We start from the raw sequence: 27,789 nt of genomic DNA, 5'->3' as shown, positions 1-27,789 counted from the left end.
TACAATTTTTCAACACCCCTCCAATTCATGAGATCCTTTCCATTTATGCCATTTCTCCTAGTTTATTTGGGAAGGGCCTGATGCACTGAGCACAGCCTGACCTCACCGTAATGAAATGGTTATTAGGCCTCCCGTATGCACACCGCACACCCACTCAAGAACTCCAAATAGAAGCCTCTAGTCTGTACTTAATACCTGTGAAAAATAGGCCAGTCCTTTAGAGAGCAATTAAAAGGTGCTACATGCACACAAAAAGTTTATTAAAAGGGTCAAAGAAACCAATAATGTGTCCTCTAGCCGTGGAAGCCAGGAATGCTAAGGTGTGCCCCAAATTTTACTTCCCACGGTAAAGCCCAAACGACATCAAATGGTGGGAGGTCCTGGTTTCTGACTGAGGGCAGCCCCAGCTGCGGGGACGACAGGGGAGCTGGCTAGGTTGCTGCTCAAAGTGATAAGCGTGGTGCCGGCTGCGGAAGGCAACATACCCTGTGGAAGCAAGTGTCTGCTTGTCAGGCTCTCCCGGGTGTGGATGATGGTGCTGCTCTCGTCCATGACAGAAGGCACCCTGCCCAGAGTTTCCAGGGTCCCAAGTTCGTGCCCTTTGGGCTGGCTCATCTCCCCTCTCGGTCCCAGGCTCCGATCAGCCTTCAACGCCGTTAGCGTAGAGGTGAGGATCACGGTCTTGGAAGCCGACTGCAAAACGGGCCCCACTTTGGACTGCCCCAAGCTGCCAGGGGTGCTGCTGGTAGTCGTGGGGGCAAAGGTCACGGATCCAGGAGGAGAGGAGGAGGAAGAAGTAGAGGAGGCGGCAGCAGCAGCAGCAGCAGCAGCTGTTTGGACAGCTGTGGTTTTCAGGGGGGCAGGCGCAGCTTCTGCCATGACGGATTTTGTGAGTGCCGACAGTTTCGCATCTGACATAACGTAGAGGGTCTTCATGGGGCTCGTGGTAGTTACTAGACGAGGAGGACAAAGGAGACGGTTCAACATTCAACCCCTATCATTTTGCTCCTGGCTGAGGAGGCCTGGGTTCCTCAGAGAAACCTCCACGGACGGATAAAAGGGTTCTCCAATCCTTACTCTGACCGCGGCTAGCAGCCTTCAAATCAACCAAGCATTCCAACCCGCCTTCCGGCAACTGAGTTGTCTTTAGTCTTAGAATTTCGATGAACCTGCAAATATGGCAGTGATTCAAGGAAAGTCAGGAAAGTGGACTCTCCGGGATTGGGGGCCTTTTCTTAAGAATGTGCAAAAACAGTACAGAAATGCCAATAAAACCACGTTGAGTGCCAGGCTTCACCCGGGTGATGCTGGCTGCGGTTAACAGAAGTTGGAAGGACACAGTTGGGGCGTTGCACACTCGTCCTATGACAGGTGTAATCTGGGAAGGGGCAGCTGTCAGAACTAAGTTGATGTTGGATCCAAGGAGTGTCCGATACACCAGAGAATTTAAAATCAGAAGAACCCCCCACTTTGTTCTTGGGTGCTATTTAACAGGAGGGCAGATAAAACCCCGGGCGGCTTAACAGCAGGAAGGGAGAGCAAGACGGGACGGTCGCTCTTTCTCACCTACGGCCAGTGATACCGTCGAAGACGGGTGAGGTGGAGGGTCAGCAGGGCGTCTCTCGGCACTCTGCGTTTTCTCGAGGTCCAGTTGAGGCAACCGTTTACTGGGAGGCAGAGGGCTGGGAGCTGGGCAGGCCACGTTCCCAGCCGCATTATCGGCAACCTGCAAAACGGGACAGGCACCATGAAGCGAAAGGGCGGCCAGTAAAACCGTGGCCGGTGCAGAGAATGCTGCGGTGAGCGTAAGGCAAGGCAAGACGCCACATCCCAGCAAGTCGTCGTCAGGAGAGGGAAGTACAGCTCTTCCCTGCGTCACCCCACGGCCCTCAAGAAGCCGGTCTCCAGGCAGGTGCCAATCCCGCCTGCCTGGTCCCCTCCCAAGGCAGAATCTCAAATCACCCTGCCTGGCACGTTACCTGGGGCAGCTGCGGTGGGGGAAGCAGCAGCTGCGCCTGGTCCTCCAGCTGTGCCTGGGCAGCCGCCACCGTGGTCTGGCTAAGGGTGGCGGCTCGACCGGCCTGTCCCCGGAGGGTCACCGTGATGGTGGTCGGGGCCTTTAAGCCTGGGAACGGGGAGGCAAGAGTTACCGGAGGCCCCCGACCCGGCACGTTCCAGTGGGGAGCCCATGGGCCGCCTCCCCCAAGAGCCCCACTGACTGGACAGGAAGGCGATCTGGGTGGGATACCGTCCCAGGCTGGGCCTCCATCACGAACACGGCCACCGTACCTCGGTTTGTCTCAATGGCCCCCACAAGGCTTGGCTTTTCATATGGGCGAGTCCATATCAAACAACAGCAGGCTGAAAGCTTTGCCGGAGCTGGTCCCAGTTCAGCCCGCAACACTTCGGCCGCTCCCTTACGCGGATTCCCTTCTCAACTTGTTCGGGTCACGGAGACCCGCCATCCAGTGCCGGCCACCCCAAGAAGAACTTTACTTTTTGCTCTGCCCCGCAGCCGGGCTCTTACCTGTCCCCTGTCCAGAGATGTGAGCCAAGCCAGGGAGGCTGCTTGCCAGTTTGGCCAGCCCGCCGTTGGTAAGCAGCTGATGGATGGTGGTGGGCTTCCCGCTAGCCGAGGCTCCGAGGGATGACAGAGAGGTGGCAACCGGGATCGTCCGGACGAGGGTGCTTCCGCTGGTCGTGATGGCACTCAGGCCCTGGAGGGGTGCCGGAGTCTTCGAGTTCTGCAGGGCGGGAAGGAGAAAAGGTCACAACACGTTTTCCTCCGAGGGTGTAAGCGAAAGCGTTTCGTCGGCCCCACGCGGGTCTTCAGATGCCAAGCAGCCAATTGGCCCAAGAAGCCGCGGATGGACACCCTGGAAAGAGGGAGAATAAAAACGTTCTCCAGGAGGCGAAGGGGGAATCCTTCGCCTCCATCCTTTGCGTAAGCGGAGACTCGTCGTAACGTCCCTCAATCTCACCTTCTCTTCAGCTTCACACTCAGGTTTCCACTTGGTTAAACCTGCATGGCTGAAATCAGACCCTGCCCATTATTTCAACGCTCCATTGAAACGCACCTTTCCCAGCCACCGAAAGGGCTGGGGGCGTGCGGGTAAATGTTTAAGACCCCAAACCAGCTCACATTGCCACTGCCCCGCTGCTGCAGCGGAGCTCTGCTCTCACCCAGCTTACAAAGTTCCAGAACTTTTAACACTGGGCTCCTCCTGAGCTGCTGCCCTTGGGCCTGGGCTACCTCCACTGCCTACCTGTGCCAAGGACCCAGCAGCGGCAACACCGGCTGGAAGAGCGGCGGGCTTGGTGTTGATGTCCTGCAGACTGAAGCTCAAGCCTTGCAGAAGGCTGCTGGCTGAAGCGGCCCCTGGAGGGAAGGAGAAGAGGGAAGCTGCGGCTCAGGACAGGCAGGTGCTCCTCTAGGCGTGGCCCCCCAGGACAGCCTGCCAGCCCATTCATTGGCACATGGGAGGCAGCTTCACCCCTGCTCTGGAGTCCCTCTGAAAGGGGATCGGAGCTTCTGCTCCTGGAAGGTCCACTGCTACCTTTGCCCTTGTTTTCATTTGAGTTGAGTTATAGACATGATAAGAGTTGAGAGAGACAGACTCAAAGCAGGCTTAAAACAAGGAGAGGCGTCTGCTCCACCAGGACTAGGCCAGGAATGCCGCCCTGGACAAGCAGTCTCCAAATCTGGCCAAAGACAAGGAAGCCTCCCCACCCCGCACCCACTGAGGGCTGCCTTTCCCTGGCAGAATCACCGCCTGCCGTTTACCTGGGAGCGCACCGGCAGATTGGGCCTGCAAGCAGGAGGTGCCGCTGGCCACCAGTCTGTTCTGCAGCGCGTGGAAAGCACTGGGAGCTGTGTTGCTCGGGATCGTAACGGAGGGCGTGGGACTGACGGAGGAGGGGCTGTCTGTGGCAGGATTCGGCCTAGGAAACGGAGAAGGAAAGGCAGTGACTGGGCTTGGTCTGAGGCAGCTGAGCTGGGTGGGTGATGCACACAGACTTCCTGGCACAAAGGAGCTGTTGGCCTCGGCGGCTGTGGGGCTGCTCGCACGCAAAATATTCCCCGAGTCTCAGCTGGCCTGCATAGAGCACCTGCTCTTGGAAATACACCTGCCTTCTCTTGGTGCGGTTGGATTGCAGCATTTCTTCTGATAAGTTCCAGTGTGGACACAATTGACACGTGACACACACACCTCTCTCAAAAACAGGAGTTTTGCTAGATCAGGCCAACGCCCCGTTAAAAAGAGGCAGACGTTGTCCTCCATCCTCACGAGTGGTGCGGTGGCCCAGAGGTGGAGCTCCCGCCTCACAATCAGGAGGCAGATATTTCTCTCGCTCTGGGCACACTGAGAATCTATCTGCTGAATAAAACTCCACCCTGGTGACAGGAAGGGCATCTGGCCAGGAAGCACTCAGCTCCATTCAGTTGCCCAGACTCCACCGGGCAAAGGAGGACGGGGTCATTCAAAGGAGATGAACGTCATCCATCCTCCTCCTCCTCACAAGTCCCTGCTGAAGCTTTGCCCCCAGGGAAGAAAGGCTGTCCAACGGCCGTTCTGTGGGGTCTATCGCTTCTCATCAGAAGGCAGCTTAGAAGGAGCCACCCAGAGCGAGTAGAGGCTTTTCTCCTTTTCAAGTCATCTAAACCAGGAATTTGGGCTGCGTCTGCAGATACTCACATCGAAGTGGCCAGAAATCCTGTCCCCTCCTTTGTGCCAGCCATCGTCTGCCCCAAAGTCACAGCGACAGGCTTTCCTGCAGCTACTGTAAAATGAAAAATACAGATTAAGAAGAACCAGGTAACCCTAACATACAAAGTCAGCCTCATTCTAACAACGTGTACAAAGGATTGAGGGAAAAAAAATCCTCCATTCCTCTTGCAGGTCCTAAGTTGTCGCAGCTGTGAAAAAGATGCAAAACGCCACAATACCGTGTTGCTCACTTAGCAGGTGCCAAAGAATGTACACACCAAACTCCAGCTTTTACAGTACGCAAGAAATCAAAGGAAGCTCCATCCCTGCCTTCCTAAACGAGATAGAAGCTGCTCTACTAACTATCACGTCTTCCAGATTCCTTCGCTACCCAAACACCTCTTCTCATCAGTCAGTCACTCACAGCAGGACTTATCTTAATCCTTTTACTTTGTCAGCATTCTCCTAAAATATTTATAAAATACACAGGAACAGAAATGAGTTAAAATTATGTATTTATTGCAGTGTTTGGATACAAATAAAAAAAAAATGGTCTTGCTCATTCCTCCTGTCCACGTATGGTAAGAGGGAATTCTTGTTTGGTTCAAGTTTACTTCTGCATTTCATTATTTTCTGTAAAGAGAAATAAAGTTTGGATAATTACATTTAAAAAAAAAAAAAGCTGAGACTTTCAAAGCTGATAAATTTATGCTTCAATGACCAAATACAAATGAGTTAATTTGTATGGTTTAAAAAAAAGATCTATTGTTAAATATTTTAGTATTCGGGCAGATTTTCGAAAGTATAATATTGTCCAGCTTTGGAAGTCTCCGGGCCCTGGAGTGCTGAGGCCGCTTTATTCCGTCCTGCTCCACATGGAGGGCTGCTGTAGAAGGGTGGGAAGGAGCCCCAAGCCTTAACCTCACTCAGGACGACCCTTCAGTCTGCAGTGGCTTCTGCTGTAACCACACCCAAAAGCAGGTTGTGCAAAAAAGGCTGACTAAAACAAAGGCTTTCCCAAGGCGAAAGGCTGAGCGTGTCCATGGAGGTGCTGGCCCTTCTAAGGAGAATACTTGGGAGGGCAATGCTGACATGCTCCTCTTGGGAAGCCACGCAAGGACACGGTTGAAAGCCAACTAGACCCATCAATCAAGAGTTTTTAAAAACCCAGGCAGGTTCCGTGAAGTTTCCTTCTGCTATCCATCAAGCACCTTCGCTACGTGATGAAATGCAACTCACAAAACACAAAGCATTTCTCTAAACAAATCATGGGAGAGGATAATGGGGCTCAGCAGCATCTTCTAGGATCAGGGAAGATCTTTTCTGAGCCATGACCTGCTTCTCGTCGATCAAAATTCACAAAAACCTTCTGTTTTGCAACGCCTACGCCACCTCTCCCTTTGTCTCTGTCATGAGCTGTACGGTTATATTTACGTCTTATAAACCACAGCCACACATTTCACACCCACAAAATCAAAAACTGCAGCTAAGAAATGTCACAAGCTGCCGTACTAAAAAATATTCTTTAGAACAAGCTCACCACCCAGTCTCCGCAGGCTGGAAAACACAGGATTTCAGGAGATTCCCATCCCAGATAGGAATCCAGGCCCCCAGATCAAACCCGCTTGGCTCACAGTGGACCAGAACCAAGGAAAAACTGGGATACCAGGGACAACATCTTCTGCACTGCCCATCTCCAGGTGTGGGTAAGACGTGGCTCCGGGCCTCAGGACTCACTTTCTGGCGGTCCATCCAAGGAGGTGCCATTTCCGGAGCCAGCAGCTTCTCCGTGAGAGACGATAGTCACCTTAATTTTGGCTCGCTTGGAAGATTTGATGCCCTGGGTGGGGCTGGAGGCCTGATGCCTCTTGAGTTGCCTCCGGAGCTCTTCTTTCTCCCCAGCATCCGGGGACAGCTCTGAGGAGAGAAGGACACGGGAGGAGGACTGAGCAGGTGTGCCCCCACAGGTGTGCCCTTGGCACATCGGCGGCTTTCTAGAGGCCGCTTGCACAAGGAAGCCCCAGGACTCCTCATCTCTGCCTGCAGAATCTCTGCTGCTTTCAGCGAGGAGATCAGTTACACGAGGCACAACTTTCTGGCCAGGGCTCTGTTCCAGTGAAGGGTAGAGACGGAAGGTCCACACCCAGAGAGGCTCGTGAGGAGCATGTCAGGTCCCTCCACAGACCACTAGACCCTGGAGCGGTGGACTTCAAACAGCTCATTCTCAGAGCCCAATCCTAACCTATTTCTAACAAAAGGTCTAGGATTCTTTCTTGCCTTCAAAGCACAAGTAACTCTTACGATGCACCGGGTTAATAACGAAGGGAAGACCCATCCCAAATATTTGAAGTCATTCTGTAATCAGAAATCAAAGCTCTCTCACCCAAGTAGATCAAACTTGTATGGACTCAGGGCGACTGAAATCAATCTAGCCACAACCGGCATCGTTCTGTGCTTTTTCAGAACCTCCTACCACTTTCTCAGAGGGGACCTGCGCTGAACTCCATTATTTGTTCTCCAGTAGACCTGGTTAGGAGTGGGTTATTTACAGTTCTGCCTCTCACGCAAACAAAACCTAGAGGCTTGAACAAGGGTACACGTTGTATTTGTAAGTGACTGAGATTTAAAACAAAACAAACGCTTAGATATCCATCTAAGACTAAGAGAATAGAGTAGTCGGAAAAACACTCTGGCCCACAAGGGGACTAATGAGAAAAAGAGGCAGTGAATTACAGGTAACGTTCGACTGGAATTACGGCTATAAATTGTGACAGTCATTAAGCAGGTCACTATATGATTGCAGCTCATTTTACAATCTTTCGGGAAGTGGCTGTTAAACAAATACAGGGCTTGTTAAATGAATGCCCTGACTGTTAAGCAAACATGGCGTCTCCTGGGTTCCCCACTAAAGAGTGATTCCACGTCCTGGGAGAAGTTTCAGCACCCCCCTCGTCCCTTTGAATTCTGACTGTGTTTAGCCAAAGGTTCCCCGTCTTGTTGAGCGTACAACTGAACGGATTCTGCTCATTTGGTAAGTCTTCTTCCTCTTCTTCTTCATCCTCATCCTCTTCATGCCTCTTACCACGCTAACAACCTTTTGTCATGTTCAGAGAAAAAGCAGAGCAGCAGAACAGGCCCAGCTCGGCCCCAAAGCAGTCGGTGAAGGGAATCCAAGGCGGGGGCAGGGGGCAGCGACTCTCTCCGGGCTCCACTTGCTTAGGCCGACACCCCAAAGGGGCCCTTTGGCTCTGCCTACCGTTTGTCCCCTGGCCTCTGCTCCCAAGCTGTCACTGGGATCCCCCACCTTCCCCCCCCCCGGAGAAGAAAGCCCCATGGAGGCGGCCCACCTGCAGCACCACCACAGGGGCCTGGCCTTACCTGAGGCTTGCTTGTACATCACAGCTCCTTCCATTCGCTGCACAGACCTTTTCAGCAACTGGCTGGCACCAACCTGGCTGGACTTTTGAAGAGAAGTCACGGCCATTTTCGCCTTGGGGCTGGAGGCAGGGCTGCTGGAGACGCTGGAGAACTCCTAAGAGGGGAGAGAGGGGGGGCTTCCGGTCGGAGAGATCAGGGGCACACGCAGGAGGACTCGCCCCCGACCCGGCCCTTCGTGTCCGTCTCCCAGCCTTGCTCCTCCAGCCGCATCCCAGAGAGGGGCAACGCTGAAGGGCAGCCGTGCTCAGCGAGCACCTTCCCAAGGGCAGCTTGATGGCCAAGCCAGGCGACAGCCCCGCAGGGAAAAGGCTGCGATTTTGTCTTCCTTGCCTGGAAATGCTTTGCTTCATTATTGCCCATATATAACGCTTGACTGGGTTTTTCCATCTCCAGGCAACCTGCAAGGAACTCAGAATGGGATCCTCTCCAAGTAAAGGCTGCAGGAAAGCAATCCTGCGCCACCGGAGGTCTCCAAACTTGGCCGCTCTAAGACCTACGGACTTCAACTGTCCACACATCTTCAAGTGGGCAAGTGGGGGGACCCCTGTAAGCTGGATCCCACCCCAAAGGTACAGAATCCCGGCTGCAGCCGATTGGATGCCTCTCTGCTCCAGGAAGTCAAAGACCGACGCTCTGCTACCCAGCCTTTGCTCGGGGCCTGGGGTAGGGAGGGGCGTTTCTTTGCCCTCACTCCCCGAGGGCCCTCTGCTACGTCCCTCACCTCTGACCCAGAAGGTGAAGCCGGGATTTTGGCGGCCGGAGAGGCCGGCCGGCTGTTCCTGTCGGGCAGGTCGAAGGAGAGATCCCGCCTGGCTGCCTCCCGGGCAGTTCTCTTCTTCTTCTCCACGTCCAGATCCCGAGGATCGGGGCCGGCGTGGCTGTCGGCTCGGGTGAGCACCCCCGTCAGAAAGTCAGCGATCTCGTCCTGCAGAGGGAGGGAAGAAGCAGCCGCGTCTCTGCACAGGCTGTCAAGGACAGGCAGTCCTCGGCCACCAACGAGCCCGGGATTTACGTCGCTAAGTGGAACGCTCATTAAGTGAATTTTGGCCCCCTTTCTTGCCACAGTTATTGAGTGAATCTGGTGTCCCCAGCTGATCTTGCCGATCCGAAAGGCGCCAAAGGGGCATGTTGCAACCGTTCGTAAGTACGAGTCAATTGCCAGACCTCTGAGTTTTGAGGACCATGAGGATGCTACCCGTGTGAAAAATGGCCATAAAACGAACTGTCGTAAGTCGAGGACTGCCTGCAGAGGTGATCCTGCAAAGCCAGCCCTTCAGGGAGATCTCCTTGCCAGTCCAAGGGGTCCCCAAAAGAGGACAGGCAGTTCTGGGGGGGTCCCAGAAGAAGAAAAGCCACGGGGGGCCTCACCCCAGCAGAGAAGAGGCGGCTGCTCTCACCTGGATGCACCTGTCCACCATGCTTTGGGTCAGGCCTTCCGACTTCTTTTTGGCTTTGCTTATCCTGTTAAAAAATAAACAGCGTGTCAACATCCAAAGGCTCCTTCCCTGTCCTTCCTCTGCCAGCCCTTCAAGGTAGGCTAAGTCATTAAAAGGAAAAACACACAAGCAGGACTCCTTCTCCTCCTGGTCACTTCCAACAGCCGGACCTCCCTCCTTCTCACAAGACAGACAGGTGGGCAATCCAGGCCACGTTTTGCCACCTTCCTTCTTCAAAGCTCTCCGCTCTCCCTCCTCAAAACTTGTCAGCATCAGAAAGCTGAAACAGCCGGGGACACGTCAGGCAGCCACTTCCCTCAACTTGGCAGGTGGTTCTTGCCGGGATGCGCACAGATCCATGCGCACCACACCAACAACACAAAAGCTATTTTTTTTTCAAAGAAACTGGCATTGCAGAAACTTATTATTTTCAGCTTCCAACTGTTTTAAGTTGGGTTCAGACTGCCTGCCCTTCATATATACGTACACGGGTAAATACATACACTTACTAATCTTATTAATTATAACCTTGATTGGCTGCCCATCTTACCATAGCGTAATTCTGCGCGGCTTACAGTCATGCACAGAGTTAACACATAAAAGTTACAATCAGACAATTGAAGCCAAGGACGCCTAGGGAGGATGGAGGCAGAGGGGTCTGGTGGCGAAGGCAGGATCTGTTGTTATTCAATCGTCCACCTCCATCTTCTTGTAAGCTCCATTCCTCCTAATTGATTCCCCCAAATACCCGGCCTTGAAGTAAGGCCAGGGAGCTCAAGAGGACCCCCACCCCCAGCCTTCTTCGGGAGGGCCCTTCCTGTGCCTGCCACTCAAGAGAGAAAAGGGGTGTGGTGTGCTCCCCCACCTGAGGTTGTCGTCGGCCCCTCCTACCACTACCAGGCTGTTTTCCGCCCGCAGCTTCTCCCGGAAATCCTCGATGGCTTCCGTGTTGCACTGGAGAGCGTTCTGGCCGATCACGAAGAGAACCGGCGCCTTCATGTCCAGAAGAGGGTCGTCGACATCCTGCGCCCCAAGACAAAAGTTTTCGGAAGTTGTTGCAGTGGAGGCAGCATTTCACAGCCGATGTGAGAGATGCTGTCGTTGTCCCCACTGAAAGCAAGAGGGGGAGGGAGCGGGGGAAGAGGATGAGACGGTCAGGGAGCACCGCGGACGCAGCCGGCAGGCGCCTGGGCAGCCTCAGGGAGACAATGGAGAATGGGGGGTGTGGGGGGGTGGCATGCTGTGGCCCATGGGGGTCACAAACAGCTTAGCAACTTTAACTACAACGAATAATCTTCTTAGCATTGCCCTTAGGAAAGAAGGGAGATTGCCCCGCAGAATGTTTCAGTGCAAAGCTGGCAATAAAATAAAACAGCAAGACGAAGGCGGCGATTAAAACCAGGAATCAAGAACCTTCTTCCCGGCGCCCCGTTTCATTCTTACCCCTCTGGGTCCGTCTATGGTCAAGAGAGGGAATCCCAGGCACACAACTGCTGCCACATCTTCCATCACGGACACCTGGACGGGGAAACAAAAGGGGCCACAGGTGAGCCTGGGCAGGGGCTGCAGGCCCACAAGCTCTGGACCAGGTGAGGCCAGCGCAGCCACCTTGGCTCCTGCAACTGAAGAAATGGCTGTTTGGCCTCCGGAGGAAAACCAGGGAGCAAATTCGAGGGGGGCCCCTGAGATCCTCACGGAGGAGGAGGGCCTGTCGGTTCCTTAGGGACGGCGGGGGGCAGGGGGAGGTGCCCTAAGCTCACCTATGGGCTGGTTTGGCCTGCCAGGTGTATACACTGTGCCCCTCGGGGAAGAAGCAACGGCTGCCACAGCTGGTGAGAAACCACTTTTGTAGTTATCAAAAGGCCTAAAGGCTCCCCCCCCCCCCCCCCCCAAATTGGCATTTTGTATCACAACAGCCATGGGGCAACAACAGGAAAAGCAACGGCAAGGAGCCCTTGACCTGATGGCAATTTGTTCCAAGCCAGGAAGCCGGTGGGGAGGCTGGCAGGGAAGGCTGCCCATCGCTGCAGTGAGTCCCCCACCCACCCAAGACTCTCCTTCACCTCCCTGCGCTTGGGCTGCAGACCCCGGCCGGCCCGCCTGCCTGCCTGCGGGCCTGGGGTTTGCCACTTTCTGCGGCTTCTCCAGTAACTTTGGTGGTGGGAAGCTGGCCTCACCTAATGACCGTGGACTTTAGTTACTGACAACAATCATTAACTGAGGACTACCTTCTTGGCCTGATGTGCCTTAAAATGCCCCAATCAGAGTAATCCCTTGCACAATGAAGTCTTGGGGGCAGCACGCCAGCCCCTTTTGTCCTGGGATCAATCATTCTGAAAGCTCACTTGGTAACATCGTGGTTAATGTAACGGCCCCCTGAGTAATTCAGCAACGTCTCCCGGAGGGGCCTCTGTCCAACCTCCTAATGTTTATGTCAGGACAGAGTGACCGGCCTTGGGACCGAAGGACGGGGGTGTGTGTGGAAAGAGACTTACGTGGCAGGCCAGCAGAGCCCCCGTGTTCCATCCAATCAGGATGACTGGCTTGTGAGAGAAATGGTTGTGGATCTGGCGGGAGAGAGAGAGAGAGAGAGAGAAGCCAAACCATCGGGCATCTTTAGAAGATCACAGCTAGCAGCTTATTTTGAACCGCCGAACGAAGGAGGGCCAAGGGAATTGATCTGGGTTCACACAGGGTGCCTGCCTCACCTCCATCACTTTGCCTCGCATGGCGCCAATCATATGTTCCAGGCACTGCAAGACGCCAACTCCGCTGCCATTGTTCATTAAGTGGGTCGTGACTGGGATCACCTGGTAGCCCGAAAGAAGAAGCAACAGTCAGACTCGAGCCGCCATCTTCCACTGCCACAAGGCCCTAAAGGGGCGGCTGTGTTACTATCGTTCCTCATTCCATTGTCAGACTGCTCCTCTCTCTTCCAAGGGTCCTTCGGGGGACTGAGAATTCCCGTCCTGGCCGGAGCAGGCGCAACGGCTGTAGTACTGGTTCTTTCTGTTCCCTTTCTAATCTCGCCTGCCAATTGTTTATTTTGTCCTTTCTGGTGTGTTTTTTTTCTTTTTCTTTTAATTGTTAGCCCCCCAGAGCCACTTGTTTGTGGCAGGTGGGCAAATACGTTGAAGAAAATAAACACGTAGTATTTATGAATACTGTATTAATTATAAATATGTCAGGGGCACTGCAATAGCCCCAAAGCGTGAATGGCTCTCGTGAGGGTCTCCTGGTTTGGGGGTGAGAAAAACTGACAACCCCCCCCCAGGTGAATTTGTGCCAAGCTTGTCTTGGCCACGGCTGCCACCCTGCTAGGCCAGCTTCCGAGCTCTGCGTTTCTGACGCTCTTTGCTCCTGCAAGTTAGCTCAGGCGGGAAGACAGGAAGTTATCTGAGAGGAAGAAAAACCAGAGCACCCCCAGAAGGAGGAAAGCTGCACGGGGGGCACCTAGCAGATGAATTGGGGAGGGAGAAGCGGGTGAGAAGCGGCCCCCGCAGTTCTCAGATGCAAACCTGGCGGCTGCTATCCCTGCCTCCCCACCCTCGCCAACCGAGGCCTGCGCCTTAACCAAAGACTCCGCTCCAGGGCGCCCAAAATGGTGCAAACCTTTCCCAGGCACGAGAGCTGCGACTGCCAGAACCGATGCCGCCGAGAAGTGGGGAACGTGGAATTGGAGGGTCCGGACGATGCCAGCAGGATGAGGGGAGAACCGGGTAACTTGCTCTGGAGAGAAGAAAAAAAAACCCAGATCCAAAAGACCCTGCGGCTTAAACACGTCCCAAGTCTGTTCTTTGAGCCGTTCCAGCTCGGGCGCTGCTCTAGGGATTCTGTTTCTCAGCCTCAGCACAGGCTTGGGGAGAAAACTTTTTTTTCAAGGACTTCCAGGGAGGTTTGCCTTGCTCTTCTGCAGGGAAGCCTGTGCTCCGTGGGCAGAGGAGTCAAGAGAAACGGCTCTCCCCTGGCTGAGTGGGTGCAGGCGAGCATTTCTTCGGCCTCCTTGAACCCCAATTCATGCCAGCCTCTGCCGCTTCCTTCCCAGAGGAAGCCTCTCTTGCGCCGGTCGATCAACACTCCTCTGCTGACCGGTGAAGGACACAGCAGAAGAAGAGCCTTCTGGATCAGGGGCTTCCAACACTGGCCCCTTTAAGACCTGTGGACTTCAACTCCCGGAGCTCCTCCTCCAGTCGTGTTAGCTCGGGAATTCTGGGCGTTGAAGCCCGCAAGTCTTAAAGGGGCCAAGGTTGGAAACCCCTGATCTAGAACGGTGACAGGAGAGTCCTGGGCTTCTGCTGACCACCAATCTGACCCCAAGGAAACAGGGGGTGCCAAAGGGGGCGTAAAGCTGCCAGAGCATATTGGTACGGAAGGGCCCTTTCTTTTTAACCCTGTCTCTGTTGTTAAGAATAACGCGGAGCTGGTTCTCGCTTGGTCTGTATGCTTGTCTACACGGGAGCCCTTGTCTGGACAGGACGGTTCGTCTTGTCCCGAGTTGTTTATTCGTAACGGCGTCCCTTGGCTCCCTCCTTTTCTTAAGGCCTCTTGCGCACTTACGGGCTTGTTATGGGAAAGGACGCCGATGGCTGGGTCCCAGGGCCTCTTCAGCAAGAGGGACAAGGCCTCGGCACCGGCTGCGCCCGTCTTTGCCGTTGAAGACAGCAGCATCCGGTCAATCAGGGAGGGAATCTGAAACCCAGCAACAACACAGGTTGGGGAGGGCCAGAATTTTCTCTGGACCCCCCCGATTTTGACTGGCACCCATCACCCTCTCCACAGTCTCAGACAGTCAGTCTTATGCACTGCCAAATGGGAAAACAGAAGAAAACCCCTCGCCCCTCTTAGAAGGAAGGTGGTCGTTCCCTGGAACAAACCACTCCCCACCTGCTCTTGTGAGTCATCCTTTTGGGGTGGGGGGATCTCATATACACGTAACACCCTCCCGTTGGTCTCTCCTCCTCCTCCTCCTCCACGTTACAATGCAAAAAATGCAATCCAGGCAGTCCTCGACTTACAGCAGTTCATTTCATGGCCATTCAAAGATTCAACAGCATGAAAAAAGTGATTTACGATCATTTTTCACACCGATGACCTTTCTGGCCCCAGGATCAGGTGATTGGAATCCGGATGCTTGGCCAGTGGTTCACGCTTACGGCCATTGCTCTTTCCCAAGGTCCCCTGATTCCCCCTTGGGCGGACTTCCGACAAGCAAAGTCAACGGGGAAATCCAGATGACTGAACAACGGTGTTACTAGCTTATCAGCTGCAGGGACTCACTTAACAGCGGTGGTAACAAAGGTCGTAAAATGGGGCAAAGCTCACTTAACAAATGTCTCGCTTAACAACGGAAATTTTGGGCTCTCAATGAAGGCTGTCAATTGAGGACAACCTGTACAACGTCAGAACTGGCACCCTGGGTTCTTCGGCCGAAAAGGAGAGGATTTCCTAAAGGGGGGGGGTCCTACTCAAGGCCCGGGGGCCGGCCCACAGGGTCAGTTGGCCCACAGCCCTTCCCAGCTGCCTCTTCCCTGGCGGGGGGTTGCAGGCGGCCATCGCAGCCGGAAATGGACCTTGGGAGCCTGTTTAGTGACCTCGAGCTGATCACACACACCCCAATCCCGCTGAGGTCAAACACAGCCTGGTGCGGCCCTCCATGGAATCAAGCCTGACGCCCCTGCTCCACAGGGGGGACCCCTGGAATCCAAGCCCCCCCCCGCCGCTCCCAAGCCCCCCGCTCCCTTCACCTTTCCCTTGAGGGTCTGCAGGGCGTCCAGATACGCAGCCAGCATGGGCAGGCTGAGGGTTTCTACCAGGGTGGAGTGGAGCCACTGGATCAGCTTGGCATCCCAACTGATGCTTGCCAAAGCCTGCCGGACGCGCCGAGCGCATTTGTCCACCGCTATTCTTCGGAGCACGGGCTCATTGCAGGCCTTGCGGAAAGCAACCGAGGAAGGAAGGAAGGAAGGGGAAAAAGAAAAAAGAGTCCTCACTAAGTTAACGGCATCGCAGCCCTTCTTTTCAAGCTTGCGGGGTGAACCAGGAGCACCCAGTTCCAACTGGATGAAAGGCACGGATGAGGAGAAAATAGGGAGGATAATAACCCGTCAGATTCTGGCATGTTCCAGCACGACGGAGCAGCCGCAAGCCCCGGAGGCAGGCGGGTGGGAAGGGAGCAACAGACAGGAGATCCTTACCCCTTCGTTAGCTAATCGGGCCAGTCGGTCAGACTGCAAGGCTTTGAGGATCTTGTTGAACAGCTTGTTTTGGGCCACTGTCCAGCCCGACCTGCAAAGGAAAGACTCCCTTGTAAAGTCCAGCTGCTGACGAAATCAGGAGCACGTGAGACCTTTCCAGCTCACGCTTGTGTCAGACTAACAGAAAATCTACTTCGGTCCTCGTTTTTGCAGGCAAAGACAAGGAAGGGAACAGGGAGCTTACCCCCTCAAATCGCCCATGTTTGCTGTGCCTCTGAACACGGAGAATTAGGATTCATTGAAACCTGGAGTGAGCTCCCCTGCCTCGAGGCAATTGTTGGCACCTTGAGAAAGTGACCGCCATGCTCCCATGGCCCTTTCCCAACTGGAAGACAGGCCTGGGCCTACCAAGTGGAAGGGGAGCTCAAAGTGTTGGTTCCTAAAGCCGCAGCGTCCTCTTCGCAGCACGTGCGGGTTTGTGCACGGATGCCTCCCACCCCGGAGGAAGCCCACAGCCGTGCCCGTGCCGTGGCAATGAAGAGTTTTCCATTCAAATACCAGAAGTAAACTGAAGAGTACTTTTCTCCAGAGTAGCACAGCTGCATTAAGTTGTACTGATCCATTTAGTACAACAATACCCCATATTTCTTCTTCCACGGAAGTAACTCTATAGACAGATTTAATCATAGTTTCCACCTAGACCAGTCCCAAAACACTGGGGAATTTCTAGAAGCCTGGCACTCTGACAAATCAGCCATCAATAACATTAAGAACATCCATAGGCCATTAGACTTTCTACTATTGACCTCACCCCTTTCCTAAGAGGTCTGTAGCGGGCGTGCATAAGCGCACCAACGTGCCCACCATCCCTGTCCTATTGTTTCTTTTATTTTTCTTACATGTATCCATGTATTCATAACTATGTTTTTACTTATACTATTATCTTGTAAGCAACCGACAAACCAAATAAATAAATAAATAAATAAAGTAAAATAAAATAAAACAAACTATGCAAAAGAGAAAATCAACCAGCCCAAAGGAGAACAAAGATTCCTCTCAACCAGTAATCAGCACCCAGATCAGTATAGATTAACTCCAAAGTCAACTTCAGACCAACGATCAAGTAAACGACACCCCAATCAAGAAACTGCCAGAGAGCCCTTAGTAAACAGCCAGAGAAAGAATCCCTAAGACCGTCCCCCCACCCACCACAGACAGGCAAAACACCAGAATATAAAAGGACAGCAAACGTCACTCCCTACTAGCATTGATCACCTAGCCTAGTTTGGGTTATAAAACAAGAAAAGTTTTATTTTGCAAGAAAACAAACAAGCTCAGAGAGCACCAAGGACCCCTCACTACACATTATCAGTATAGTGTGATTTAAATAATAAGCAAAGTTATATTTATCACAGTCATTATTATAATAAAACATGAATCATTAATTAACATGATTAGAACTATGCATCGTTCAGAGTATAATCTGAGATGACTAGAAGCATCTTTTGAAATTCAAAATAAATTAACACCTCTAATATTATATGTCCCCAAATTATACTCAGATCAGAAACACCATCATCAAGATAGAGGCCACACCAGCAGTTCTAAGGGCTTTCTTCCTGCCACTCATTTTTATACCTGTTCATATGTTCCTCCCAGTCCTCGGGTGGTGGAGGTGTATCCGTGTCTGTACGGGCAAAAATCACGTGGCGTTCACACTCATTCATCACAGTTCGGGCTTTCTGGTTGTCATAGAGGGGCACAGGTGTCGGTGTCACTGTTTCTACATCAATAGGAACATCGGCCTCCCTGGAAAGAGATACCGCGGTTTCAAGATAAGGAGAATTTTGTAACCCTCTGTTCCTCTTGAATGGCTTAGGAGCTGTATGAAAATCAGCACCCAGGCAGCACGTGCAGCACTCGAAATAACCTCGGCTCAGTACGTATGGCCTGGTCAAGTGTTGGTCCCATTAAACGTTCAGCTCAACCACACGGAAGGCAGAGAAAGAAAGAGAGAGAGAGAGAGAGAGAGAACTCACGCAGCGCTATTATCCTGATGTCGCTTGGGCGTGACAAACAGCAGGCGTGTGGGACGAGCATTACTGGCATCAGGGTGGGCACTCCAGGGCTTGGCATAGCTGTGGTCCAGGAAGACCAAGTCTAGTTCCCTCTCGTGGACTGAGAGCTGGAAAAGCAGAGAGGTCCCCATCCTCCGTGCCGAGGTTTGAAAATCACGCTCGTTCCCTCGATAAGACATGTTTCAGCCTTCTGTGTTCAGCTGCGGCACAACCTGCTGTCGAAGCTGCACATCCTTCTGTCTGGAAGGGAAGGAGAAGGGATGAGCAAACGGCACGGCATGAAAAAAAAACACCAGCCAGGGCTGTGTGCTCTGCAGCCCAGATTCATTTATTCATTAAATCACAGGCTGCTAGGATTCTGAAGCACTCTTCGCAATTTCAAGATAAAACGCACAATGAAATAGATTATAAAATACAGATTTTTTAAAAAATAGCATGCAATTAGCAACAGAGCCAAACTATCATCCAACCCGAGGGAATCGCAACCCAATCGGCCTTGCCAACAAGCAGCCTGGCCCTGCCTCTCCCAGGTAAACCAAACCGGCTGGACCCATTCCAGTGGGAGAATCTGCTCCAACCGAGGGTCACGTGGTGCACCGGACACCAGCACTTTCTAAGTTGCACGGAGGAGCAACCGGGTACCCGGCGCAGAGTTGGCAGCCCTGGTACCAAAAGAGTTTCTGCGGGTGAATACTCCCTACTCTCAGTCAAGGGCAGCAGCCTTTGTGTGGTCTTCAGAGGCACCTCCTGGGGCAGCCCCTCTGCAGGGGACGGCCAGATCCTCCTCCTCCTCCTGCCACCTTGGCCAACGCGGAGCAAAGCCTTTTGGGCCCCAGCCCCCACAGGGCCCGCCCTGCTTGCAGGAGCTGCTGGTCCAGAAGGACCCCCGAAGTCAAAAGAGGGGCCGCCTCCAGCAGACCCACCTGTGATGGGCAGGCAGTAAGGATCCTGCCTGGCTGGGTTCTCTCGCAGCCCCCCCCGAGGCCAGAAGGGCCCCCAGAGCGGCGATCGAAAACGGGGGTCCCCAGTATCTCTACGGCAGCAACCCCCCATTGTGGGGGGGGGTGTTATTGCTCTTCCCCGTTGAAGTTTGGCGTGAATGGTGCACGGGGAGGGGGGAGACTGACCCTGCAGGGGTCAGCAAGGCCCTCCCCCGCTTGCCCGCCGCAGCCGGGGAGGCGCCCGGGAAAGCGAAGGGCCGGAGGCGGCCGCCCCGAGAGCTCCTTCCACGGCGGGGATGCCCAGCCCCGCGGGAACGGCCCGCCGGGGAGGCAGCTCCATCTGCGAGGCGGGAAGGTCGGAGGCGCCGCCCGAAGGCCCCGCGCGGCCACCCGAAGGGAGCCTCCTCGGCCCAGGCGGGGCGCCTCCCCGGCGCGGCCCACCCGACGTGAGCGGGGGGGCGGGGGACGTCGGCGCTCCTGAGCATGTGCAGACCGCAGGCCCCTCCCGGACTACAGCTCCCGTCGAGGACTACGCCGCCCCCTCCCCGGCGGAAGCGCCGCTCACCTGCTTCCCCGGCCGAGCAGCAGGGCGGCGACGCCACCGCGGCGTGATTGACCCGGCCAGGCCTCGCGCTTCTGCGCACGCGCGAGGAGGTGCGGGGAGGCGGAAGCGGCGGAAGCGGCGGCGATGGCCTTCAGGTCCGGAGGCAGGTTGGGCGCGCGGGCCGTCAGGCTGGGCCTCCCCTTTCGGGGCCCGGAGCAGCTTTGCAGGCCGGAGGAGCAGGCCGAGGGCGGCTGGGCGCATGCGCGATACCCCGGCCCGCCTGCAGGTGGCGCTGCGCAGGGCGGGAGCGGCGGCGGCGGCGGCGTGGGGGTCCCTCGGGTGCTCCCCCTGCGGCCCGGCGGTTGGCAGGGCCCTACCGGAAGCTCTGGGTCCGCCCACGGCCGGAAGGCGGAAGCGGCGGAGGCCGGGTCTCCCGGGCAACAGCGTCAAGGCGGCGAGGGTGGCTCCGGCCCGAGGGGGCCCATGGGGAAGCGGAGGGGCGGCCTGCCGGACAGGTGAGCGGGGCGGCGGGTGTTGCGGGGGGCGGTCGGGGTTGAACAGGCGGGACAAGGGACGCTTCCCGGGGATAGGTTCTGCCAGCCCTGCCCCGCCGAGCCGAGCCCTAAAAGCCACCAAAGCGGTGCGTTTGCCGGCTTTCTAAGTGCCAGATGGGAGCTGATTCCACCACAAGGCTTCCGCTCTGGGTCGGGGGTCTCCAACCTGGGCCCCTTTAAGCCTGGAGCACAGCTGCCTGGGGAATTCTAGGAGTTGAAGTCCACACGGCTTAAAGGGGCCAAGTTTGGGAGCCCCGGTTCTGCATTATCCTTCCTCACTGAAACTCTGTCCTAACCCCATCGAAGCAAAAGCAATACGTTGTGACGTTTCCTTCCTAGGTGGACTGATTACCTGCCTCTTGGAAAAAGAATGTCCGGGACCCGCTTTATTGCCTTTAAAGTTCCCCTGAAGGAGGTAAGTCAGGTGAAGAACGTAGCCACTCCATTGCTTTGATTTTTTTCAGCGCCTTTGAAAGATGAAAACGTCTCTTGGGGACGGGTGATTTGCTGGCAGTATATCAGCAATTTGTAGATTTCGTGTAGCTTTAACAAAAGATTCCTCTACACCCCCCCACCCCAAAGGAAAGATTTTGAAAGCAAATTTAGATCAGTGAACTTGTTAGCTACGGAGTCAAGTAAAGTGTCATAAATTAAAATAAATTAGTGAAGTTTTCAGCTACAGCATCAAGTAAAGTGTCATAAAAGTAGCCTAAATAAATTTATCTGGACATTGATGGACACAACAGGCATTTTGGGTTCCACAGGGTAAATTTCAGCCTGAACATTGACAATATTAATTGGGGGAAGTTTTGGAGGGCAGTTTTTGTTCATATTTACTGGCTCTCCGAACGTGATTGCTGTTGAGGGCCTCCGTTTCTTGCTTCTAGGTCTGACCTGTATGTTTGACATTCTGGCAGACCTCCCAGGAAACAGGATCTGATCAACTAATTTCACATTATTGTGAGGCTACATTAACAGAGTCTTGAACTAGATTTCATTGCTTTGGTGAAATTGGACATTTAGAGAAGTTGAATTTGCTTTACAACAATTATTACTTACTGATGGAGTTCCCTTCCAAATTATTAACTGAGGACTGTTTTGTACTCAAGTTATACAAGGTTGTGCAAATAGAGCTGTGCTAGGCTCCCGGTATGTATCAGAGTGTTTTGGCAATTTAGCAGCAACGTTTAATATTTTTTTCCAGAGTTTTGAATGGAGGCTTACCCCAGATGAGCGTTTTTCTCCCTTAGACCTCATCACTCAAATCAAAGAGCAAAAAGAAGAGCTTGGTTTGATCATTGATTTAACATATACAACACGCTATTATGAGCCAATGGTAAGTTTCCCTTAACAGGGATTAGTTATATAACCTTAATTCTTAATACAGTCATTGCTTTGGGATTACAGAGGCAATTTTGAGAAAAGGGGTTTTTAAGTTGGTTTCCTGAATATAACAATTATAACACATTGTCATTTTTTGCCTGCTTTATTGAGCTGATTTATTTTTTTCTTAAATGGCTGTTTGGATATTCATTTCAATTATTTCAAATGCTTTGCATTTTCTTTTAGGAGCTACCAGATACACTGCAATATTGTAAGATTTTAACAATTGGACATGAAGTACCTAATCACGCTATAGTTTCTAAATTCAACAGTGCTGTGAAAAAATTCCTCAAAGAGAACCAGCATAATGGTGAGTCTGATTGGATGTGCAAACACTTTGATTTAGTAACAGAATTTTACATTAAACCCCCAAAATTCTATTCCTAAACCTGTTTGTAGACCATCTCAAGGCAATCTGCCCATCAATACTACTGCCTCTTGCAGTACATGGAAAAAAACAGATATATATTTGTTCATGTATAAAAGCAACTAAAATTAAAATTATCTCTGTGATGGGGCTTTTATAAAGACACCATTTGTATTTCCTATCTCCCCAGACAAACTTATAGGAGTCCACTGCACACATGGTTTGAATCGAACAGGTTACCTTGTTTGCAGGTAAATTTTTCTAAGCAACAAAGTGATTCCACTGGTCTGATTTGGAAATTTGTATCTGCTGCAGCAATGTCAGTTTATGTCTATCTTCAGTTGATAGATTAGCTCAGTTAATTATAATTCCTCTAGAAATGTTAGTTTCTGTTAGTCTTAATACTATAGAAGGACAAAGAAAGGATGGGAGAAGACAACAAGTTTTTTTATTTAGAAAATTGATGTCTAATTCTTTTTCTGTAGGTTTTTAATGCACAGTAAATATTCAATTATTGTAATGCAATTAATGTATTTTGAAACAACCAATTTTTTTAAAAAGTTATGGGACCTCATTTCTATGGAGTTATGATGACGTACAAATAATGCCGTTTGTGCTCATTTATCTCATTTGTGTAATTATCATTGCACAGATATTATTGCATAAACTGCATAAAACTTCATTTTATTGGATCTTAGTAAACAGGCTGTTTTCAGCAGACTGAATTTCCCCTTAAATTTACATGGTGCAGACGATGTAAACCTGAGAGTGAATTTGTTCTGTTTATGGTCTGTTGCACTGAAGTCTCTTGAATGGGCTTCACTGTGTTGTAATTTTTTCTTATGTTAGTTTTCTTCTTGTGTATTGTTGTTAAGATACCTTATTGATGTTGAAGGAATGGATCCAAACAGGGCAATAGAATGTAAGTATTGTGCTCTCAATTGAGAGCACTCTGATTCAACTCTTCAATGCCTACACTAACCAGGATAGATAAAATAGCAGATAGCTAACAAATGTAACAGTTTGCACAGCCAAAAAAGAAAGACAAAAAGCATTAAACATTAACAAATGAGCACTGTGAATTAACCTAATATCTAATGTCCTGCTTATTGAAATAGTGGGATTATGGAATATGATAACCAAAAAATAGCTATCAATCGCAGGCATATTTTACAAGCTATCATGGGGAAAAAAGAAACATTTTAAAGTTCTGATTAGACAAAATATATATTGGCGGTATAATCCATCAGATGATCTAGAAAGTAAACTTCTCTGACTGTTCGGGTTAAACTTTTTTCATAACTTGTACAAAAACATGAAATTTGAATTGCACTGATAAAGAAAAGGGCCTGCAATGCTTTTTCTAAAGATTTATTTTTCCTGTTGCACAGTCTGCATTGCGTTGCTAATACTGGGTCGGCAGTAAACTCCAGTAGGGACTGCCATGGTGAAAGCGAAGCTTGGAATGTCCTGAATGTTCCACTGACAGAATGAGGCGTTTTGCATAAAATGGTTTTCTGATTGGCAGCGGTGATCGAGTTTCCATGGAAAACTATCTTGATCTCCCCGTTGCAAATATAGGTGTTTCCTTGAGAAACTAGTGCCCGCCCTCTGGCCCCATGTCAGAAAATTGCCTGTGGGGATAGGATAGTTTATTTTGTAGACAATCTCCAAGATTCTCTGGAATTAAGCTCTGGAATTGAGCTTAAAAGTCAGATGAGCTTCTGCTTTGTGCTTTAATGAAAATAATATGTGTAGAAGTAACGTCTATATAGTGGGGCACACAGAACATCAGAGCGATTTTTCCCTTTCACAGTATTCAACAGATGTAGGGGACATCCTATAGAGAGGAAGAACTATATTTCTGCTCTCCGGAAAACGTCTGGAACAAGGTAATTCTCTTTTCCAGGGTCACTTGCTGAAATGGAGCACTCCAGCCTTTTTTTGCATTTTGTACTATTGAATTCCTGCCTGCGAAATGGCGTTCTGTTTGTTGCCGGTTCTTGCATATAATCCTATAAGCAACATATGAACATATCCTTCACACACTGCAAATTACTTGGCCAACCACACACCGTTGTATACATACAAAGTACATGTATGTTGACATCCCAATCGCCATGCTATAATTACATTTCCTGCATATTTATCCATGAGTACATTAAACCAGGGGAACGTGACTTTCCTGCACATTTTCTCCAAATTGATTAGGCCACTTTTATTTAGTTTTTACATCGTTCCTGTTTCTTTTAGTTTCCCAGACACACAACGCATGTTATTTTTCCCCCTCCATTTATTTCATTCCTTAATTCATGCCCTTTACCACTGTCAGCTATTCCAGGTAAACCAGACAGGATTTAGGTGAACGAATTCTGCCTTATTGTAAAGCTACATCAGGGCTCTCCAATCTTAGCAACTTTAAGCCTGGCAGAATTGAAGTCTGCCAGGCTTAAAGTTGCTAAGATTGGAGACCCCCTGGGCTACATGAACAGAGCCTTGCAAATAAGATTCACACCGTCCCTTTTAATCCCCTGAACCACCAGGGTGGGGGTCCTTCCTAAGTTTCTTTCTCCACCATTAAGCCACGGGGGCTCCTGCTTCTCTTGTCCAGCTGTTCCCCAGGCAGTGTCTTTCCTTCCTCCCCCAAGGTTGTCATCCGCAGACTCCATTACAACCAGTGACGACTCTTACGTTCAGAGTCCCATTTTCATCATGACTTTCCTCAACCAAGGTTTTCACATCATGCTTGTCATAAGAAGAAGGCATGGACTAATTCCTGGTTAGAGGTAAACTCATCTCAACGCAGTGCTTCCTGCTGCTAAGTTGGTCAGCTTGAGCACCACTTGCATAACTTCTGCAATGCAACCAAAGTCCAGTTTTACACCATGTTTGTTTTTTTCCCCCCTGTTCTGGGCAAACTGGAACCTGCTGTAGCAGAGACTCTCTGCAAGCCAAAAGACTCCGGCTAGCATCCCACCATCTAGAAGTTAATTGGCAGATATTCTGGACCCCTGAAAGCAGCATTTTAAATAACCGATTTCCTTATCTTTTTTCTAAAGGAACCATCATCATATGGATGGTTCACAACGGGACTGGATGAAAGGGCCGGTGAGTTATGCCCAAAGTCCTGATTATGAAGATGCGGACTATGGACCACAGAACTGGAAACACGCACCAAGGTTTTTCTTCTTTTCTTCCCATGGATTCAGTATCATTAAGTGAACGTAGAACCTTCTGTGGTTCTGTATATAAAAATAGAAAAGATTAGGGTAAAGTTAGATGTTGACATGTGCTCAAGTAACTCCCAGAAGCATCTCCTTCCCTCCCCGGTCCCCAGAAGAGCGTAGAGCCCTTCAAACTGTGTGTCTTCCTTAGGAAACCTTGGCTGGTTCTCCAGAGGGAAGGGGGAGAGTTGGTACTTCCTTGGTCCCCTGCCTGTTTTTCCTACTTATAGGACTTATTTTCCCTGGAAAACAATTGAATAGCAGAGAGGTCAGTCTGGTCCCATTTAAAGTTTTCTTCCCACAAGTTCCCCACCCTGATCACTTGGCCAACTGAGGAGGAGGCAGCATAGTGGCTTGGTAGGTTGGTTAAGGAGCCAGGCTGTAGGAGGGGCACTGTTTGCACAGAGCAGGCTACAGTTGCTGTGTTGTGGATGGAAAGATTAACCACCTTCCCTTGGCTTTTTTACATTATTAAAAATTGTGTGAAATCTTTATCTTGCCAACTACTACCTACATGTCTCCTGGTAGATGGTTTGTTTTTGACATACTGTGATATATGAGCTCAGTGATTAAATCATGTTTAGAACAGTAATCCCACACTTGTAATCATTGGGTGGTTGTCACATTAACTTACATATATACAGTATTATAAATATAATACATTATAGTTTATTGAATAAGTTGGTTGTCTTCGTCTTCATACTATGCCTAGATGGGCATTGCTTGGAACAACCATTGCAACCAGTTCAGTTTATTACAATATCCTAGACAGGCAGTTATTACTGTTTATTAATTTGTTATGCTGCCCATCTCCTCTGGGCAGCTTAGTTTACCAAACTTACTTTCCTAAAGTCCTTCTTAACACTTACGATTTAAGTCTTCATGCTATAAAGTCAACACCCACATTCTGGTGCTATTAGGTGCTATTTCTTATCAGAGGAAACCAGGCATGCTCCAGATTGCCCTAAATTCCCAGGGGAGAAAACAAAAGAAAGGATGGGCTCACATTGGCCCCGCCAGCCTTTCCTCCCACAAACGCTCCTGTTATTTGTACATCAGCAGTTTTTGCCTTCTTTCTGTTTCAGGAATTTTCCACTTGGGAAAGGTGGACGAAGCCAAAAAAGGTAAATGGCAGAGGATTCATGGAAACGCCTGCAGATAAAGTGTGTATCTCTGGCTGGCGTTAGACGGAGAGGACCATCTGTTCAGGGATGGTCCTGCATTAGCCGGTCATAAATTGTCCTGATGAATTGTGTAATTTAAAGCTGCATTGTTACCTTGATTTTGCATAACTATTTCTAGAGTAAGGATTTGGGTTTCTAGTATCCTCTTTTGACAAAGCTCAGGTGTGAGAGAAAGTTTGATTCCTGGAACACATTCTGTTCCAAACATTCATGGACTAATTTTATAGTAAATACTGGCTTTTATACTTATCCATGAGCCATGGTGGCACAGTGGTTAGATTGCAATATCCCAGGCTGACTGTCAGGAGTTCGATCCTGACAGGTTGACTCAGCCTTCCAAGGTTGATAAAATGAGGTCCCGGATGGTTGGGGCAACATGCTACTCGGCTTAGAGAGGACTATAAAGCACTGTGAAGTGGTATGTAAGTCTAAGTGCTATTATCTAGCAGGCTGTCAGAATGCCCCACATCAGGCTTCCTAATTTGTGTGGTTAACCCAGGAAGTGATAAAGTGCAACAAAACAACTGTACACTTTTGTATATGCTATGTACTTATTGTCCATTAAGAAGAAGGGCTGGCTCCTGGTGACTGTAGGAATAGGATCTTTTCTTCAAGTGGCTAGTCAGTTCCTAGTGGGGGACAGACAGTGGCTACCCAGTCATCAGCCTGTCCCCCACCCCCATGCTTAAGGCAGGACTAGAACTCATGACTTCTAATCCAGCACCTTAACCACTGGACCAAACTGGCTTTGTTATATTAATATGCAAATTACAGCAAGAGTTGCTGTACTTTTAATTGTTGCTGTTTCCCTGAATAAAAGTATAGTATGACTGCCTTTGAGATTAATCTGCAATGATTTATGGGCGGAGTGGAGATTACCCTGTAACTAAAACTCTTATCAAGCCTTATTAGAGCCTTGGAATTTACCAATAATTAGCAACATTTTAAACTGCTTTAAAGTTTAAACAGCAGGGGGTTCATCCATTGTAATTTGAACCGTTAAGTTCAAAAACTTAAGTTGTGGGGCCAGAGCTTAGCAGCAGGACTTCTTCAGGATCAGTTGTTCTGCCCTGAAATCTGACGCTCTTTATTTAAGGAAGCATTCCCAAATCTGGAACCAGAATCTCATCACCCGTTACAGCGAAGGGAACCAAGCGTGCAGTCCACAACGTCGCCCTTCAGCCGACATGAGGCACCAGAGATCAGGTCACAATGTCAGGCCCAGCAGTAGGCTGTTCTTCTCCCAGGAACAGTTTCAAGGATATCAAAGACCCTCTTTTCAAGAACTAAATCCTCATGGCTCGCTGCAACAACATAGAAATCAAATAGACAAGCAATACTATTGGATCCCTTAATCATGAAAAAAGTATTTGGCAAGAAAAGATAACCTGTGGAATTGATGCTTACAGTAAATTACACCGTTGCTGTTTAAGAATGCTTTCTAGTTGCATCCAATTCTACAGTTGCCGCCTCATCATTTAGTTGCCTTTTTGGAAGAAGAAAGGAATGGAACTGGACACCTGATAAACACATTTCCAACAGAAGGATTCTGTTAAGGAAAGGGAATTCAATGAATTCACCCAAAATGTTTTCTTCTTGGATGACTTGAGGAGAACAGACTTTTTTAAAAAAAAGATACTTCTGCAAATCATCCTTATATATTGCTCTTTAGATATTAAATAAAATGAATTGTTCCACAATAGTGTACAGCGTAGTAAAAATGTTTTCACAAGGCAA

At 50.5% G+C, this 27,789-nt stretch overlaps 2 protein-coding genes across 3 annotated transcripts; one reads left to right on the top strand and one right to left on the bottom strand.

Moving 5' to 3' along the window:
* Nucleotides 1–228: 228 nt before the first annotated feature.
* KANSL3 (KAT8 regulatory NSL complex subunit 3) lies at nt 229–19,504 on the bottom strand. 2 transcript variants are annotated; one of them, XM_026715168.2, is made up of 22 exons: nt 19,362–19,504; nt 17,817–18,095; nt 17,416–17,586; nt 15,778–15,868; nt 15,328–15,513; nt 14,141–14,272; nt 13,196–13,312; nt 12,292–12,393; nt 12,079–12,150; nt 11,027–11,101; nt 10,449–10,606; nt 9,545–9,608; nt 8,869–9,072; nt 8,088–8,241; nt 6,447–6,626; nt 4,698–4,782; nt 3,785–3,942; nt 3,267–3,379; nt 2,528–2,744; nt 1,980–2,125; nt 1,567–1,726; nt 229–953 (listed from the first exon to the last, which is right to left on the bottom strand). In XM_026715168.2, the coding sequence occupies exons 2-22, from the start codon at nt 18,032–18,034 to the stop codon at nt 364–366; spliced, it is 3,393 nt and encodes a 1,130-aa protein (XP_026570953.2). In that variant the 5' UTR covers nt 18,035–18,095; nt 19,362–19,504; the 3' UTR covers nt 229–363. The 2 variants fall into 2 exon arrangements, with proteins under 2 accessions (XP_026570953.2, XP_087794738.1); XM_087938612.1 differs by lacking the exon at nt 19,362–19,504 and adding an exon at nt 18,779–19,338.
* Nucleotides 19,443–27,789, top strand: DUSP11 (dual specificity phosphatase 11). The gene is made up of 10 exons (XM_026715169.2): nt 19,443–19,855; nt 20,234–20,309; nt 21,099–21,230; nt 21,464–21,587; nt 21,835–21,895; nt 22,520–22,566; nt 23,461–23,536; nt 24,704–24,823; nt 25,954–25,992; nt 27,149–27,789. The coding sequence occupies exons 1-10, from the start codon at nt 19,485–19,487 to the stop codon at nt 27,405–27,407; spliced, it is 1,305 nt and encodes a 434-aa protein (XP_026570954.1). The 5' UTR covers nt 19,443–19,484; the 3' UTR covers nt 27,408–27,789.

Source organism: Pseudonaja textilis, chromosome 9, assembly GCF_049901715.1.
Source record: "Pseudonaja textilis isolate UNSWEBS1 chromosome 9, rPseTex1.2, whole genome shotgun sequence".
Lineage (NCBI taxonomy): Eukaryota > Metazoa > Chordata > Lepidosauria > Squamata > Elapidae > Pseudonaja > Pseudonaja textilis.
The sequence above is the reverse complement of the archived record's forward strand: the minus strand, read 5'-3'. Positions and strand labels throughout refer to the sequence as shown.